The sequence below is a fragment of the Solea senegalensis genome, linkage group LG11, assembly GCF_019176455.1.
Source record: "Solea senegalensis isolate Sse05_10M linkage group LG11, IFAPA_SoseM_1, whole genome shotgun sequence".
Lineage (NCBI taxonomy): Eukaryota > Metazoa > Chordata > Actinopteri > Pleuronectiformes > Soleidae > Solea > Solea senegalensis.
This window is the reverse complement of record NC_058031.1, coordinates 9634819-9653520: the sequence shown is the minus strand read 5'-3', so window position 1 is coordinate 9653520 and position 18702 is coordinate 9634819. Positions and strand designations below refer to the sequence as shown.

Below are 18702 nucleotides of genomic sequence, written 5' to 3'. Positions count from 1 at the left end.
CATTAAAAACTCATCCAGATGAAGTGGTTGTCAGTGGCTAAATGTCTGCGGAGTATGAACTTATGTAAGTGTCCCGTGTTATGTGTTGCCAAGTCCCACAAAGGAAGCAGTGCATGACTTAGCAGAGCAGTTGGGGATTCGTGCACACTGCTGACCCCCTCTGTTCAACTTCTACTGTAACTGTGTGCAGACTGGCAACTGCACCACATGTAACATAAGATAGTTAGAAATAAATGAATGACACAAAAAAAATATATATATATGTATAAAAGGGTGTGTAATACTTAAAGACAACTTCAACTACTCTTTGGTTAATTTTAGATGGACATTCATGATCAAACTGGAAAAGCAGAAAATAAAAAATGTCATTACAAACCCTAAATCTGACAATATGAAGCATTGCAGAAGTAAAAATCTAATAATATTCATAGAGAAATAGGAATGCAAACTAAATACTACAGGAACATCAATCATTTTACTGAGCACCACAGACAAACACACGCACAAAGCACTATAACAGTAAATAAATGAGTGCAAATAAACATCATAATCTCTGTACATTCAATTGTATGCACCATTTCAAATCTTCTGTATAATATTATACAGATACAGCTGTGGTCTAAGTGTTTAAAGTCACTGCTGAATGACCGTCATAAGTTGTATAAAAACTGATAACTGGTTAAAAAAACCAAAAAACTTTTCTGGTCTACATTTAAAGTTCTAATATCGCCTATAACACGTCTATTAAAGAGGCATTTGAGTAAAAATAAAGTTAATGATAAGTTATAGTTTCTTTTTTTAAGTAGTTCCATGCTTACCTGGATGGTCTGGCTCGGGTCTCCGGACACCGGGCCTCCGACCAGTTTACAGTACAGGTCTTGCACCGTCCTGCCGGTGTCGTCCACTCCGCAGGTCGCCGTTGCGGTGATCTTCGTGCCCTCGGCCAGATTGAAGTAGGGCGGGTGCAGGCTGTACCCGTTCACACCGTTGATCGGCAGCTCCTGGGCCAAAGCGACCCGGCAGCAGGTCACCAAGAGCGGCCAGAGCAGTAGCCCGACTCGCGCCTGGGTGCGCTGAAGCTGCAGCGCCGCTCCGCTCGCCATCATTTGTCCACCTGTCCCCGGGATCCAGTCCGACTAGGGGGAAAGTTTTCGAGGAATGGAGTGATGCGTTTGCGAGGAGAGGTGGGTTGCTAAAACTCTGCGGGACAGAGGAACATACAGGGACATGTGTGGAGCAAAGGAGAGAGGAAGGAGATGCGGTTTTAGATTGGGAGAGCCGCGTGTCGAAGCTTCTCTCTTTCTCTCCCTCACCCTTTCTCTCCGTGTCGCTCCAACAGGCACCTATTCCTGCTCAATCTGCCCTCTCGCTCCCTTTCTCCCTCCCCCTCCTCCCCCGACCCGTGGATGGAGGAGGGGACAGCTTCCTCCACTGTTTAATCTTTGAACGCGTTAACTCATCCTTATTGTTCCGTTTCATTTATTTACTTGCAGTGTTGTAATGATGCAAAGTACAAATACTACGTTATGGTATCTGTACTCTACTTGTATTTCTAGCAACTTGTACTTCACTCCACTACATTTCCTCTAAATATCGTAGTTATATATATATATACATATATATGTATAAAGCAACAATACAATAGGAAAAGCAGACAGAATGGAGATAGATAGATATATACATATATATATTTAAGGTACTTTATACAAGATTGTTTATTTGTAATTGGGGGGAGTTCAATGAGTTCAATGGGCCCTTTGCACAGCAGCCATTTTGACAAACCACTGGTGTAAATAATCAAAGTAACGATGGCTGAGTTCCATTTAGCTTCCTCAGTTTACTGGATCTCCGGACTTGAACTGAACTGAACAGAGCCATCAGTAATGTGATGAGTGACACCTGTGCTTTTCCTGCAAGAACATTTCAAAATGGCTGCTGTGCAAAGGGACCATTAGGTTAATTGAATTAATAGCTTGGAACCAATGTTTCTTTATTGTTCCTTCCACCCTCCCCTCTGTTTAACTTTCATCTCCCCCCCATCCTTACTTTCTAGCTTCCTTTTTGAAAACTATGTTTCTTTTGCCCATTTTTCCCATTAATTGTCCTTGTTCTCTCCTTCCCCTAATGCTTCCCTTCTTCATAACTGCTTATACTTCATAAATGTGGACTACATTGTGATTTTTGCAGAGCATCCACACAGTACCTAACTAAACAACAAATGGGAAATCAAATCACACTTAAACACACAAACAAACAGATAAAAATCAGTCAGACAGGTGACAAAGGTAAACACACAGACAACTACACACTCAGTGTTTTCCCAGACTTTGCAAACACACCATGTAAAGTGTTATTGTTGTTGAGAGATAAGGTGTGTGATGTTGTTTTAGTCTTCATTTAAAGTAAAGGTGGCTGTTGACAAGTGATTTGATATCAGGATGTTATTTAGCAGCAGATGACACTTATAAACATAATCACAGTTTCATGAAATAATCGGCGTAAAGGTTTGCCCGTCTAGGTTTTTGTCCCTTTGTGCTAAAATTACATAATTTGGAAAGTTATCTAAAATAATAAAATAAAAAAGCAAATACGTGTGCTACTTCAGCTTTTAACCATCACTCAGTCTTCATCACTGCATATTGTTTGCTCAGGTGCAGTTTATTCAGCTGTTGTCATGTCACCTTAACAGCTTTGGTGGTCCTGTATTGTACACTGTGTGTCACATGACTGAAGTTTTGGACTAAGGTCCCCTAGTGGCATGTCATTTGTGGATGAAGAAGTGGTTGAAATATCTGAACAATTTGAACTTCTGTTCATGGAGGAAGTGGTTATTTAGGCTGTGTCACAGTTTGTCTTTTTCTCTTTAAATTCTCAGAGACATCCTTTCGTTCTTCTTCTGTATTCACAATTCAATGCAATTTGTTTTTTTTCTCACTCCAAGGGATATCAATATCAACTATAAAATGTCTGTTACATTTAAACCATTTTCAAATGAGTTCACATAAGCCTATCACCCCCACATGACTTTCAACACGTTTCTCAGTATTGGCCTTATTTTATTATTATTTATTAAGTGTTTAACTTGTTTATGTGCAGCAATTTTTTTCCTCCACACATCTGTGAACGGAGAAAGTTCTTGACAATGTCTTGCAAACACTCGTAACCATAGATAACAAATGGAAATGGCAGGTCAGTTCAATGTCCGTGTAATACTGTGCCTCACTGGCCATGAACCTCAGCGCATATCACCGTCTAGTTTAGTAAAGTGTATTTGTGGACAAACTATATTTTCATTTCTACCACATCTCAAGAAAACACCAGAGCAGCTGTGTGTGTGTGTGTGTGTTTGTGTTTTCTCATGGCCTCCGGAACACTGCTATCTAATTAAAGTCCAGGACCTGCTTTAGAAGATAAAAGAGTTTCTCTACCACACACATGCGAAGAGAGAGAGAGAGAGAGAGTTAACAGCTGCTCAGGTGAGTCAAAGAGTAATATTTACAGGTGTTTACGTTTCAAAGGATTTTGTTTCCAGAAACAAATCTCCTCACTGATGGACCTGCATGGACGTGGGGGTGATTTTGGGGGAGGAGACAGATCAGTCAGGCAGGTGAATGTTGCCATGTTTGCGTGTCATCTACACTGTCCAGAGTCCAGAATCCTCACACATCCACTTCCTCCATCATCTGTCAAACACATGCCGAACTCTGACCTGTGAACACCGATAAACACACACGGCCCCTGGCCTCGGGCAGTTTATAGGAGTCTTGGATGACTGTGTTAATGCAACAGAGCTTAATTTACTGACACACTACAACATTCCACAGGTTGTTTGCGGACTCAAAGCTCACACTGAAGACATCCCCTCGTCTATGACTGCAGCTATTGACATTTTACATAAGAAAGTGAATGAATCTGTAAAACATTAAACACAACCTGTGATATTTTTCCAGATGACAACAGCAAGAGCCAACAGCAAAGGACAGGGAGGTTTGGTTTACAATGACATAAGACAAGCTGATTTCAAATCCATTTACGTAAATACAGCAGGGGAGGATTAAACAAAGGAAAACACAGTAAGAGATGTTAAGTTTCCAGTCTGATGTGGAAATTGAAACGTGTGATGTGGAAAGTAAAAAAAGCAGCTGCATAAAATCTGAATCACAGTTTGTCATTTCACCTCACTAATCCTCTCTTTCTCCCTGAACTAATTTACTTCCTGGTTACCACGGAGACCTGAGGCGAAGTAAAGGATCGGTCAAGTGCTGTCATGGTTACTGCTAAGGGCACCATCAATGAACATACTTGCCCCCGGCTGGGCCCGACACATGAGTGCACACAAATGCACAAATGAAGAGGTTGTGATTTTTTTTTTTGTCTGAAGAGAGAGTAATAAATGAATGAATCGGAGGGAGGTAAAGAGTAAGAGGAAATGAGGGGAGAAAGGAAGTGTGGAAGTGAGTAATAGATGATTATATTTAGTTGTGAAATGAGAAATCTAGAAGAAAGAAGAGTACAGGCAGTAATGCAACGTTGCAGTTGCAAGCTTGTTGTAAAGTTTTACCACAGACCAACCTGGAATCTACAGGTGTGGCAAGTTTACACTTACTTTAAAATACCAAAACAATGTGGAAATCCACAGCAATCACTGCACCAGCAGGATGTGAACAAAAGAGGTAAAAGTAAGATACTTCTGGGTTGCTTTTTTTCCACTGGATTTGCCAAAGTGCAGTTTTTCAAAAGCACTTTTACCAATACAAATAAAATTCAAACTTGATATCATCAAACTTCGCAAGCCCAGTGAATAAATTGGACACTTAAAAAAAAGAAACTGCTCACTGACATTTAAAATGTGTGACATCTTAAATTTAGAGTTTAAGTTTTTTTTTACACATGTCTGGTAAAAAACCCCAAAAAAAACTGGTCCACATTTGTGGATGCGGGGCATCTGCAGCTCATTCCCTCGTTCTCGCTCTTTAGTGGAAATCAGACGCTTCCATCTCAATCTGTCTGCCTACAGTCAAAACTTTGCTTTAATGCTGTTATCGTGCCGCGATGCACACACATACGGACACATTCATGAATCCAGCAACATCACATGATAAGTGTATTGAGTAAATATGGTTTACTGTCTATTCCGAGCATTCCTCAGATGCTCCATCTCCTGCTCTGGATCAGATAAGACACAAATGACACACACAGAGCTGAGGCGGATATGTTTGAAGTGCTGTGGGCTGGGGAGGGGATGTTTTGGGTTGACTGACTTAAGTGTGTGTGTGTGAAGCAGGTAGCTACATGCCCTTCGCTTTGTGTCCCTCAACAAAACACTTCAACCCACACACTCCTGGTGGAGCCTCTCTCTCTCTCTCTCTCTTTCTCTCCATTTTCTTCCTGATATGAGTTTTGCTTTTAGTGCCTAGAAAAGGATCAAGGCCCAAATTCACTGATGTCTGCAGATCGGTCGGTCCAATTTTGTTAACAGCAGGACATGTGGTGACCCCCTGACTTTTCAGTGTCGCTATCATCCCAAAAATAACTTAACTTGTACAAAATAGGAAGCCAACGGCATTTGAAATCAAAAGGATGGCTGACATGACATCCTGATAGCTGCTTTTCTCTGCTGACCTCATACAACCATAGTATGAAATTTAAAAATCACTCACTCCATCACTCCTTATACAACTTTTTCAATCCAAGTGACATTTTGTTTATTTGATCAATCACTTATCAATTTCTTTGCCAAATGTCTGCATACTTCTTTTTCCTGCAATGACCAAATACAACTCTTTAACACATCTGTATAGTAATATTAAAGCTCGTCCTCCATTTTGAACTTTTCAGCTCTCCATTCTGTCTGCTTCTCCTATTGTATTGTCGCTTTCTCTCACCTCACCCTCCTTTCCCTGCATGGATCTTGCTACTACTTTGAAGTCTGCTGGCGTCTGAAAGAGGACAAAGAGACACAGAGAGAGAGAGCGAGACGAGTCGGGCTGCTTCTGAGGACGGACAAAAGGATGAGCGACAGAGATGGAAAAGATAGAGAGGGAGGGAGACACGATAAAACAGAGAAGTAGGACGGAGGATAAGGAATCAGGGACATGGTTTGATGTAAAGAGACGGTGGTAGACTGCAGCTATAAAAGATAATAAATCATAACACATTATAACAGGTTGGGGGTTCACCTGGTCTAGTGGCCGTTAAAGGAACTGCAGGTGGAGGTAGAGGCCTGTGTGCTGCTTTGAACATGCAGCTTTAGTTTCTACAGATATGACTCAGCACAGGAGAGGACTGCTCCTTGAAGAGAAAGTGCTGAATCACTCCTGTGATGAAACAAAATATGTTTGAGTTTCAGTCTGTAAACAAAGCAGCTTCATGAAAACCTACCGGCAACACAGACTTGCTGTTATAGATTAAAACAAAAATAAAACTGATGTCCTGCTATGGGACCATCATGACTCCATGTCCCATGTTTCATGGCTGAAACACAGTGTTCTTTGTCTGCATGTGCACGTGTGTGTGTGTTTAAGGTATGCAGGGCACCAGGTGGGGGAGTTTGGGCGGGGTGGGGGGGCAGCAAGAGAGAGGCCTCCATCTCTTTATGTTAAGATCATTGTCGGACGAGCTGTGACTCGCCGTGTGTTCCCTGCCAGAGACTCAGAGACATCATACATATTTAGCATTTCATTCTGAGACTAAGACTTTGGTTTCATGACGAGATACAGTTTGAGCGTGTACCTTGCATACCAGTCAGAGGAGCAGGGGAACAAAGGGAGTAAAATAAAAAGTAAATAAAAAGACCTAAAATTGACAACCTCTGCTTATTAAGTTGACCATACATCAACAAAACTAAAACTGAGCTCACTTGATTTATAAGTTGACTCCCCCCGTGTTTTCCAGTGTAAAAACGTAACTCTTTGGCTGTTGAAAATCATTTGTGTTATTTTGTATCATCTATAACAATTGATGATTCAGTACTAAGTTCAGATGTAAAATGTCAAACCTTGATTACCTTTTTTGATCCATGTATGAGGCAACACTCCTATATTGGAAATGTTTTACTCCCTAAATAGGTAACAGAATCAGGCCCCTTATATGTCAGGCTGTAGATGGCATTTCATGGTGCTGTCGTAGTTCATTATTTATGCTGCAAAGTCTGAAGACGTCAGCCTCCATGTTACAATCCCCTCTCCTGCTTAGCAGACTTTTTCCTGTCACTGTTGTGGTGAGTATCAAAGATGTGGCCTTTGTGCAGGCTGTAAATCCAAACCACTGTCTTTCTCAGTGTCTCCACACACCAACAGCGAGCCACCCCACTCTGCAGCTCACGAGTGTTTCTCACGACTAACATGTTTAAAGGACTTCCAAAGACTACTCATTTTCCCATGAATGGGAAGTGATGCAACTGAAAGGCTTAACCGCAGAGCAGTCAGTGGACTCTGTCATTACACCTGGGAGAAAAGGAGGAGAGTGATAGAGTCTGCAAGTAGCCGACCGAGAGAGCTGCATTTACTAAATCAAGCTCCTCACCATTATTCTTTAAAACTGTTTTTTGTGATTAGAGATTAATCCAATTTGGATTTTGTTTCTCATGTCAGTTTATGTGACTATTTGTTCTGAGTAAAAATTGAGTAACCACACACATACCTCTGTGCTCATCTGAACAAGCCTTGTGGGAAAAAGCCAGTGAAGGGTAAAAAGAGAGGAGGTGTTGAAGACATTATGGCGTTCGTCTCATTTGCACGGCTCCTTACCTGAAGGGGGGAAAAAGAGGGAGAATGTATGGGAACTATGCAGTAAAGTAGCAGTTGATGACAGCGATTGTTAAGCTTGTGCAAGGTTAAAGATGCCCTAAAACCGCTCTCACACCACTGGCCCTTCACCTCAACACTGTGTTTAGCACTAAATGACCACTGTAACCTCCCCATGCCTTCACCTGGCCCTGTTATTCCCAGCATGACCTCTGTCCCAATAGCTCGGTCACTCTTTGAATGCCAGATGGTGCCGAGAGAAGCAGAGGCCTGTTACACGCCTCTCCAACAAGATCTTTAATAAAACTCCACAGCCATTGTCAAACAATCAAAATTTCAGGCTATAAGAAAGGTGCAAATAAGACATTTAAGAAATACAATCACATATTATACACAAGTGTCCTACATACAAAGTTACTGCAGATAATTTGTCTTTTGTGACTTAAAATAAGAACATGTTGAAAAATGTCCAATTCAGGCTTTTTAAAAAGTCCTGCATTTTTGAATTTCTGCAAACTATTCAAACATGTATGGAGTGCAGTTTTGTTTTATGGCCATATTTTATTATATATATATATATTAAAAAACAATGTCTGCAAAACTATATTTAGATTGTGTGAAAGGAATTGGTTCCCTTTGTTGTATAAAAACATATATTTTATAGTTCCCAAGTATTAAATTCTGATATACAGTGTAAACTTCTTTATATTTCACTGACAATAGCGCCGCTTTCTTGTGTGCTATCCTGACAAAAATAAAAACATTTTCTGTTTGAGGGAAAACATTTCTTGTCCGATGGTGCTCTCTGCTGGTCAAGATAAGATACAGCAAAAAAGGACCTCTTTCTGCTCTTGGTTCAACACAAACATGTCCTTTTAAGTCACAAAACAATGAGCGGGTTACACAAGTACTGAAGTGAAACTCACTTTTTGGTTTCTACAGTAACAACTACCTGAATAAAAAACAATAACTGAAGGAAAGCAGATACCAAGCAAAATTTTAACCTTCTCATATAGACAGAGAAACATGTATCAATGTTCTCATCTTTTTAACTATGCTGCTTCATTGTTCGGCACCTTTTCTGCTTTTGGATGCGTCAGATATGGATTTCATGTTCATATCCTAGTCAGTAAGTTTTTATTCTGTATAGTTGCTGTTGGAACATACAATATACTTTTTTGCATCGAGACAGTTCTTAAATTAAATATTTATTCTGTACAGACCATTTTAACAGGTATCACTGAATACCTCATTAATGAAGGCTCTGTCCTCCCAAAGGTTTAATTACTGTGATAAAGGAACACAAATTTTCATTCTACGTCGTATCAAAATAGTTGCTGTGAAAAGATGCCTGATGGACAAGCTCAAGTTTAATACACATGTACCATAGACTCACCAGTGAGACAGTCTTGAAGTCAACACCTAAGGACAAACTGACACTTAAGGCAAAATAACATTTTTCATGACAAAGAAATTACAACAGCAGCAAAGTTTTTATTCCACCATTTTATTTTACAACGTTCCAACAGCTCCAGCGTCACACTTAGATGTTCCTGGAAAACAAGACAAAAAAAGGTTTAGATGCAAAAGCTAACATTTAACATTTTAGATTCAAACACATTACAGCAGACAGAATACGAGTGTAAAAATAAAAGGACTGACTGCTGAATTCCTTTAAGCCGTTTACATTTTTGGATCATGATATAGTATACGTTAAGTCACAGTTTTTATCTACAATGTCTGGCTAAAAACAATATCTAAAATTGTGTGAAATTGTTTTATTGGACAAATTAATAAAAACTAGATAGCACTAAAAATCATGCATTATATAAATACAGTAAACCATGCAAAACACCTAAATGATTAAAAACAATGAGCCTGTACAGTGAGGATTGGTCCTTTTTGTTTTTATTTTATATAACACATGCTCAGCTAAGCCGCGAAACTTTAGAACAGGTTCTTACTTTGCGACAACGCCGTCATTCTTTGCCAGCCTCAGGATGGAGTCATCAGACTCACCCTGTATGAAGGAAATAATACATCTCAATAAAACACATCTCAAAGTTATTTCCTAAGACACAAATCTCCCCAGACGCAGTCCAATTAAAGTTTTCAATTTAAACAAGTAACCAAATGCCACACTAGAAGAAAAGTCATTGCAATTGCAGCTAATACACTTCACTTTTCTTTTTTTTTTAAACTCCAGGATAATTGGTGTTACATTCACGAAACAAATTGTTCTGATTGTAGCTAAGAATTGAAATATTGAGACAATTAATTATCCATATTCAGTAAGAAAGAAGGGTGGTTTAGACTGGGTGCTTTGATTCTTTTTTAAAAGACAGGAACATTTTAAGAAATCAATTTTAATTCAATTCAAACATACTGTTATCAATTCTGCCCTGGTAGAGTAATAAATTAAAGCAAGTCACTCACAATAATTACATGTGTTGTGTTGATGTGACCGTAGATTAAGTATAATGGAACTGACTCTACTTACCATTCTGCGGATGGCGCCACAGATAGCATAGGTCTTGAACTGACCATTGAAACGACCAGTCACCTTGTCAACCTGCAGAGGACAGAGCAAACTCGGTAAGAACTACTGTTGTACAAAAGGAATATCTTGTGGCTTTAAGCTCATGTAAAATTCTAAAATATAAAAAAATGTATCCACTAAATTAGATGTCACTGGACTATTTATTGCCATTTCAAATCCTGGGCGATTCAGAAATACCACACAATACTACTATCACAATTTAGGAAAAACTCCAAAACCACTTTTTAAGAAAAATATTTTTCAGTGGTTTGGAAACCACTTACATTAACTAGAGCTGAATAATCCATCACAGTGAGCAAACAAAAGTAACGCAGGCTTGGTCTTCATTGTGAAGATTTGAAAAGAAGCAAGTTTGAAATTTGATTTTCACAGTGCAGAAATGCCAAGAAATTTGCTTCATGTAACCATGACCAAATACAGAATTTTCTGTGAAAACACAGCAGCTTGACAAATGAACAGGAACACTTTCTCCCAATAGAGCATTTTGCAAGGGCATTATCTCCGAATATATGAGCTGATGAATCCTGATGCTGTTGAAGCTATTCACTAATCTTGACAAGAGCGTATGTATCAGTGAACTAAAATTTACATTTCAACAAAAAAGCCTCACTAAATCTTAATTGTTTTGCCAAAATACTCAAGCAGAAAAGTGTCAACATAATGATGAATGGCTTCAAAATAGGGATGGGAATTGCAAATGACAGCATGGTTATTGGTTCGATAATCAAAATCACTGGATCTGATGACAGATAATGGAAAATCTAATTCAAATGCAAAAATACTACATATCACATTAGTCACTATGCACGGACTGTATAAATGTAAATAAAAATCAGCAAAAGCATTTTAGTCTTGTTGTGGGCCGTTTATTTTTTTTCAGAAGAACAATATTTGTTACACAGTTGGAGAATTAGGTCTTTGAAATGAACTCAAATATGCAACAGCTTCATAGTTCATAAATGGTCTAACATGACTATATCTGACCAATAACGGTATCAGTAGATACACGAGTTTGGCGTATAGCACACAAGTGGTATGTCCTATCCCAACTTCTAAAAAATGTTATTTCAAAAACAAGATGTGCCTATATAACTACAAGAGCAAGTATAATATTAGAAAATAAAAGTCTTCAGCGATTAGTGTATAAAATGAATTCACACTCTGGACACCTAAAAACAACAATGCAAGACACAATTCCCTGAAAATATAACTGCTGCATGACAAAGTTGACCAATGGTTTAATTCCTCTACCATTTTAGCATTATAAATAATATATTCTAACTTACCTCAGCAATGTTCATCTGGATGGAGGCATGGTCCTTGGCTCCAATGATTCTGTTGCTAGCAGAGCTGCAAGACAGATTATATTATATATTGTGGCCTTTATATAAAACATCTTCAACCTTGCAAAGTTTAACCTTAGAAGGTTACGAACTGAACCGAATACCTTTGTGGCTATGTCTTCACCGATCGTACAATTGCGAACCAAGTGTGACATTTGATTACACGTAATTGCCGCCCTTAAGATACTCACCATTTACGGGGGACGTAAAGGTCCACAAATTCACCGGCGTCGTTCTGCATGTTTACAAAAGGTTGTATCGGTGGTCGCCTACAAATCTGAAACAAATGTAAACCAGACGGAATTCAGACGAAATGTTAGACATCCAAACTACCAAATGACAATTTGCTTATCTTTCAGGTAACCCGTATTACAACGACATGGCGTTAACGGCCGTATATACATTTAAAACGCGGTAAACAGCACTCAATTCACACATACAAACGACAGATCCTCAACAAATTTTCGGTGCTACCGATTAGCACCAGTTAGCACTCAGAATCTCGACCGCATGTCTCACATACACACGCACCCTCGACAAACGTCGGTCATTTATACACATTCTATGCGATAAGAACCACCAACACACACATATATAGCCACAGAATCATGTCAACTCTGAAAAATATTAAACAAACAACTTCTATGTCAAAGAAAACGCTCACTTTTAAACGTTTTACAGCAAGAGCGCGATGAAATACCCACCGTATACGACAAATGGCCGACAGGAAAGAAAGAACGTTTGACCAGGAAGTAAACACCCCTGTTCCGGAATATTTATGTCGCCACCTGCTGGACAACCTGAAGGCCAAAAGTATGTAGACAAAAACACGTGTAAAGTACCGTTCTTTAGTTCAAATGTTAAAGTTTTTCCAAACGTCAGGTGTTGAAAAAAAAAAAAGAAGAAGCTGGTAACTTCTGAGCTTTACCTCCACCAATTGCCTTTAGACACCTAGGAATTTGATACTAAAGAATGTCAACGTAAATACATTTGAATATAAAATAAATGTACCTCCCATATAAATGCTGACAATCAATCAATAAATCAATCAATCACTCAGTCATGTAACATAACACAAAGTACTTCACATAAACAAACAAAGTGGAAGACAATGAATGAATATCTGTGATTTTCCGTCTTTGACCCGTCAAAACATCTGCTATGCAAAGCGCCATTGATGGATAAGACAGAGTAAGAATGAATTATAAAGTAAGAAAGTAGATATAATTAAAATTGTTGGAATAACAGGTATTAAAAAGAAACAGTCCATGAGATATGCAAAATGATATGGAAATAAAAATGAGTAAGCGTGTGTATTCCTCATATTGTAGGGACCTGAATCTGTATACTCAGTCACATTATGGGGTCTTTTCTTCCTTATGGGGACAAAACAAGTCATCATAATGTATTACATTTTAGGGTGAAGACACGTTGTATGGTGATATATAAGAGGTAAGGGTTAGGTTAAGGTTAGGGTAGTTATGGTTACTGTTATACTAACTCTTCAGGAAAGGAATGTAACCAAGTTTAATGTAATACACAATAACACAGAATACATCATCGCCATGTCTGATAATCTTGTTTTAATTGTCCACAAATTGTTCAGTGTATGTTAGAATACATTAAAAATGTACATCATTATTCCCTGGGGGCCAATTTGACACACTCAGGTGATTTCCACAAACATTTATTGTCAATTAATATGTCAATATGATGTCAACCATCTAAATAATTAATCAACCAATAATGTATTTTTTAAGATTACAGATTACACCTTAATACATATAGTAAATGGTTACTCATAATACAATTTTAGGTTGCACATAATAAATTAAATAAATATTAACATTCCATGATACATGGAAAACATGTGGTGGTATTCATAAGCTGCATATATCACACCACAAGTCAAGACAATGTCAAAAATAGTTATATATAAATGCAAGTACAACACATGTGAAAAAAACATGTTATCGAATAAGTTCATATGTCACTGACATACATAAAGCTGCAGCAAAGATCTTTTCTATAAAGAAACTATAAAGTTACATTAGCCTTTATCAATCCTGCATTTAATTGTAACCCAAAATAATCAAAATAATTTGATACAAATAAATGAATAGTGACGTTATTACATCAGAGACAATGCACGGCATTGGTGTCCTGTGGTGATTGCTGCTTTTTCATGACACACGTACATCCGACTGCCAGTTCGAAGGGACACTTGCACCAGGTTGTCGTGTCCAACTGCATCCTCTCGTAGACCCAAATCTGGATGGAGATGGTCTTGGCATCCATGCCTTTTTGAATGCATTTCTTGCACACGACATATGGAATGGCAAAGGGTAATCTACCCTCTTTTTCATCGAGGCTGAAAACAAAATTAAGGAAGCCATTAGTAAATTGATTTGCATATGAGAAAAGCACAGAGATGAAAACAAGGTTTTCAGATTTCTGCTTTGATACAGCTACTTTGTGTACTCTGCGCCATTTTATGCAAACCTCACTGCGATTCTGACTTTATTATTAGCTGTACTATTTTTAGTAGCAAAGCTCTATAATTGGCAACTAGTTGTGTAATCTAGTCAATTGTGTGACACAGACGCCCTATTCTGTGTCAACGTTACAGTTGTAAAGGAGCACTTTGATGAGGAACATTTGCATTCAGTATATTTCCTCAGAGAAGACAGGATTTAAACTTATACACATTTACACAATTTATGCCACTGGGATACAAACACATTTAATATGTTAGTGATCGGGGGAAAACTTTGCTCAAATATCTGTCCGTTCAACATTTGGTCTTGTTAGAAAAGTCCTGCCTCTATGATTACTTTTTCGGTTGACACATTAAAGCTCCAGTAAGTAATTGACAATATGCATTGTCATTACCTGTTTTCAATAAACCAGTCTATTTCCAGTAAGCAGTCAGCCAAAGATGCAGAGAGGTTCTACAGTATTTTGTGATCAATTAGAGAATTTAGCGGAGGCAATGCACAACACTGAAATTCAAACCCCTTATTCATTTAAAGCCATGTTAAATCCCTTGGGACTAAGTATTAAAACAACTATAACACAAGGTAAATGTTTTCAATCCATATAGGAAGTTTTAATCTTAAAAAGGAGCTGGCTTATATTTTAGTGGACGTTATAACTGACACTGTGTACATATAGTCAATTGACCACTAGATGTAATTCAGTAAGAAAGAAATAAGCCACACTGTTGCTGTGGCTGCCTTTGTTTCATTTTGACAACCAGTCATTAAGATTGAAGGTTTTCCATTTCATCTGATTTGTATAAAATAACTTGTGATTAACGCAGTGTCCTGTACCTTGAAAGGCAAATCTTAACTACAGGAAAGCCCAGTGCGACAGAAACTATGGAAAACGCTGAAGTGGTGGACATGCAACTTCAGACATCCTAGGAACGATGTCTTAGAAGAGGAGGTGCTCTTGGAAGGCATGAGCTTCAGAAAGGAGAGAAAGGGTGTCTAGAAAAACATCTGGAGGACGCCTGACGTTCTTTTAAAGGAACCGAGTGGCTGAAAAGGATCATAAACCCTAACATCTTCTAAAAGTTTGATCTTTTATGTCACCGTTTTAGAAAAAGAACATCCTCTACATTAACAGAAGTAGAACTCACCCCAAGCTCCAGGGAGCAATTGAAGAATTATGCAGGTTTGACACGTGTTTGAAGCTCGGCGGAAGATATGTATCAGCCACTGTGCAGTCCCTTCGACAGAGCAAGGACACAGGCTTGCTGTACACTGTCACCATCAGTCCCATTAAGCCCTGGAAACAAAATACATCACTAATAACTATTTTATCATATCTACCTGCCTCTACAGTCTATAAAATCATTTTTTCAGTAAAACACTATCATTAACATTATCATCATGGCATATAAGATGCAGGCATGGCCAATGAAGAAGAGAAACTGTCTTGAACAGATTGGCTTTCTACTTATTACTCAACGGTGACCACGGTGATGGCGATAGTACTCACCAGAAGAACTGCGAGGTTTGTGCTATGTCGCGAAAGCAGAAGCATCTTGAAACCGGAGTGAAGCAAGAAGTGTCCTCTTTGTCAACAACGTCAGTCTAACTGTGGTTCCCTTGTTTTTCAAGGACGGCCGGTGTCTCCTTCTTTCTCAGTGCATCTTTGCTGTTTTCATCAGCCCATATATATTAGGCAGTGACAGAGGACAACATTTGCATCACGGGGAAAACAACGGAGGCGGCAGAGGCCAGTGCCTTGACCTGTAAGCGTGGGAGATGGGATGAGTCAAGGGAGGGTGAGTTAGTGGGGGTGTGGTGAGGTGTGGCGGTGGTCTGCTTTGTTCCTATTTCTTTACTTTCTTATTGTCAGAATGAGCCGTCTATATGATCAAACATAGTGAGTAGCTTCATCGAAAAAAAAAAAAAATTATGTGTCTAATAATAATAATGATAATAACAATACAATAATAACCATACAACCAGGAAATGAAAAGTACATTCTGTGCCAGCTGTGTTAGTATAGTCAAATTTATTACCTCCATGCCACCCATGTGGTTTTCCTGATGGAACAAACCACAATAGACAACGGGGAACACACACAGGGAATACTCCTGGGTGTGTGGCGGGGGATGCCGCTATATAAATAACACACAACGGCTTCCCCCAAATTTGGTTTGGCTACGCAAGAGACTTTCCCCTGGTCTGCTCTCTGGGGTGTGTCATAGTCAATCTCTATTTTTGTCTTCAAGTGAGTTCAATTTCAAATCCTTTGTGCTCTTGTCAAGTGAGAACAGGAACACAAAATATAAAAACAACATCATTTAGATGGTAAAAGACTTTGACTTTGAGGCAGCCAGCATATGGACTAAGCTGCTCACAGTTACATTTGGCATTTTGTCCAACTAACTTCAAGTAGGAAAAGAAAACACCACAAGAATATTGCTGGTCAATTACATGGTAGCCCCCTGCATTTAGCCAAATATTCATTCATTTATTTGCATTTTGCCAGATGTCTTGAGCCAGCAGTCAAAGGATAAAGCGACACAGGATGATGTAAAAAAACACAAAACTACATTCAATTATTCGCTTTACTAATGCAATGTTGCTGCTGCCTCTGTCTGTTTGAAATTCTACTGGAAGCCAGACCAGTGAAGCTATTAACTTTAACTCCAATGACCTGGGGGCCATTGAGCATTTAGTCTAGTCAAGAGGGGGCCAGTTTACAGAGAAGTTCAGTAGTTTAAAATTCTAACACAATATTCCATTATGATGTTGCAATAAAAATATTGCGACAGAAACCAACTAGCAACTTTAAAAATAAACACAAAACACACATACACACATACACAATGATGAAATGGGGTGGTACCCTGTGTACGAAAGACATCATGCTCGCAATGGTGATAATGTCACAGTAATTTAGCTGAATATATAGTGTGGTTTATTTATAGCAATGAGTTTCTACCCCACTGCAATACATAACAGTCTCTTTAATCCTTTAACACCGAGTTAATACAGTATGTTTTATGCTGTTCAAATTTCAAATTTAAAACGCAGTATCTGGTGTTCATGTACAACTACAGGTTTTCTTTTTTATTTTAAATTGTTAATACACTATTTTAACATGTAGTAAGTTGTAAATAAATGCCAGATATTGAAAGTTATTCTGGAAAATGGGCAACTTACTCACAGGACATTTTCTGGTCCAGAGGCTATTTTGCATCAGGACTGTATCATTGAACGTAGCATGCATTCACAAACCAAGAGAGTGCGAGTGGGTGAGTTTATTTCTGTATGTCTCGCATAGGCTGAAAATGTCGCTTTTATATTTCATAGTTGTTTAATTATGTACACACCACGAGGACTGCCAACCCATTTCATCTACCCCGTGCAATTACTCTATTGGACTGCAGTCATCTGGGGACAGTGCTAGATATTTCTGTGTGTCATCAGCATCACTATGATGGTCGCAATTAAATTTCGGCAGAATTTGACGCAAAGGCAGCATATATAAGATAAACACAAGGGGTCCAAGAATCAAACCCTGAGGTACTCCACACATCATAGCCACTTAATCAGTTTCATAACTTCCAAAGGCCATAAAATAACTCTGCTCCTCCAAGTAGGACCTGGACCGGTCCTATGACTGTCTTGGACCACAGTATGAACAGTAAAGTGAACAATGAAGGAGGTAAAACCAAAAAGGTGTCAAGTTGTAACAATTTTAATTTCCTGCCATGAACCCGATCAAGCACAAGAAAAAGCCTTTCACAACACGAGGAGAGACACAGAAAAAAAGCACAATATTACAGAAATGTTAAATGGCTTCAGTTTTCGCCTTCATGTCATAGAAGAGAGAACAAAAATAAACAAAACAAAAAATAAAGCAAGAACAAACCCCACACACACACACATTACTCTGAAATCGAGGGCAGCATAATCACAGATGAACAAATAGACTTTTGTACATAGAGTCATCACACACCACTGAAACCAGAACTCATGTTGACAACCCCAATCTGGAGACCCCAAATTTATTGAGATTGTAGGGTTTTTCATTCATTATATTACAAGTGCTTTGAATGATTTTATAATTTAAGGGCCACTAAATGTTAATTTAATTTCCTATTCAATCTGCTGTGGAACGTCTGTGGATGGCAAGAGTCAGAAAATAGAGAGATAACAGAGATGACAGCACATGAGTCTTTCATTTTGATTTCCAATTTGCACTCCACGAACTAGAGTGTGGTATATGTTTCATATGAATATTGTGTTGCAGTGGCATGTGACTGTGTTTAAGGAGTTAAAAATAAATCCTGATAAATGGCATCTATGTGCGCATGAATTATAAATTCCCAAAGATATAATAAAATAATTAAATTTGAGAGACTTTAAAGCAGAACTATGCAGGACTTCAGCGTCTGAGTCATTGAGATGATTAAATGTCTCGTTGTGGGGAGATTAAGGGCCGTCTCCACTCGCCCCCGACCGATAGTGGCAGGCAACCCGAAATCATACACACACTCAGACACGCATGCACGCCTCCCAGCCCGGTA

The 18702-nt window shown here is 38.7% G+C and overlaps 2 protein-coding genes across 4 annotated transcripts in view; both read right to left on the bottom strand.

The window, feature by feature from the left end:
* Nucleotides 1-1351, bottom strand: part of lama5 (laminin, alpha 5) — a 75922-nt gene extending 74571 nt beyond the window's left edge. For both annotated transcript variants that reach the window (XM_044038738.1, XM_044038739.1), the window contains exon 1: nucleotides 819-1351. In XM_044038738.1, the coding sequence (XP_043894673.1) occupies nucleotides 819-1106 (288 nt within the window). In that variant the 5' untranslated portion in view covers nucleotides 1107-1351. The remainder of the gene's footprint in view (nucleotides 1-818) is intronic.
* A 7885-nt stretch (nucleotides 1352-9236) lies between these two features.
* On the bottom strand, nucleotides 9237-12405 carry rps21 (ribosomal protein S21). Of its 2 annotated transcripts, none has more exons than XM_044037234.1 (6): nucleotides 12353-12405; nucleotides 11840-11925; nucleotides 11592-11655; nucleotides 10246-10317; nucleotides 9710-9765; nucleotides 9237-9298 (listed from the first exon to the last, which is right to left on the bottom strand). In XM_044037234.1, exons 2-6 carry the CDS (start codon nucleotides 11887-11889, stop codon nucleotides 9289-9291), a joined length of 252 nt encoding a protein of 83 aa, XP_043893169.1. In that variant the 5' UTR covers nucleotides 11890-11925; nucleotides 12353-12405; the 3' UTR covers nucleotides 9237-9288. The 2 variants fall into 2 exon arrangements, with proteins under 2 accessions (XP_043893169.1, XP_043893170.1); XM_044037235.1 differs by having other exon boundaries at nucleotides 12313-12372.
* Between the last annotated feature and the right edge of the window lie 6297 nt (nucleotides 12406-18702).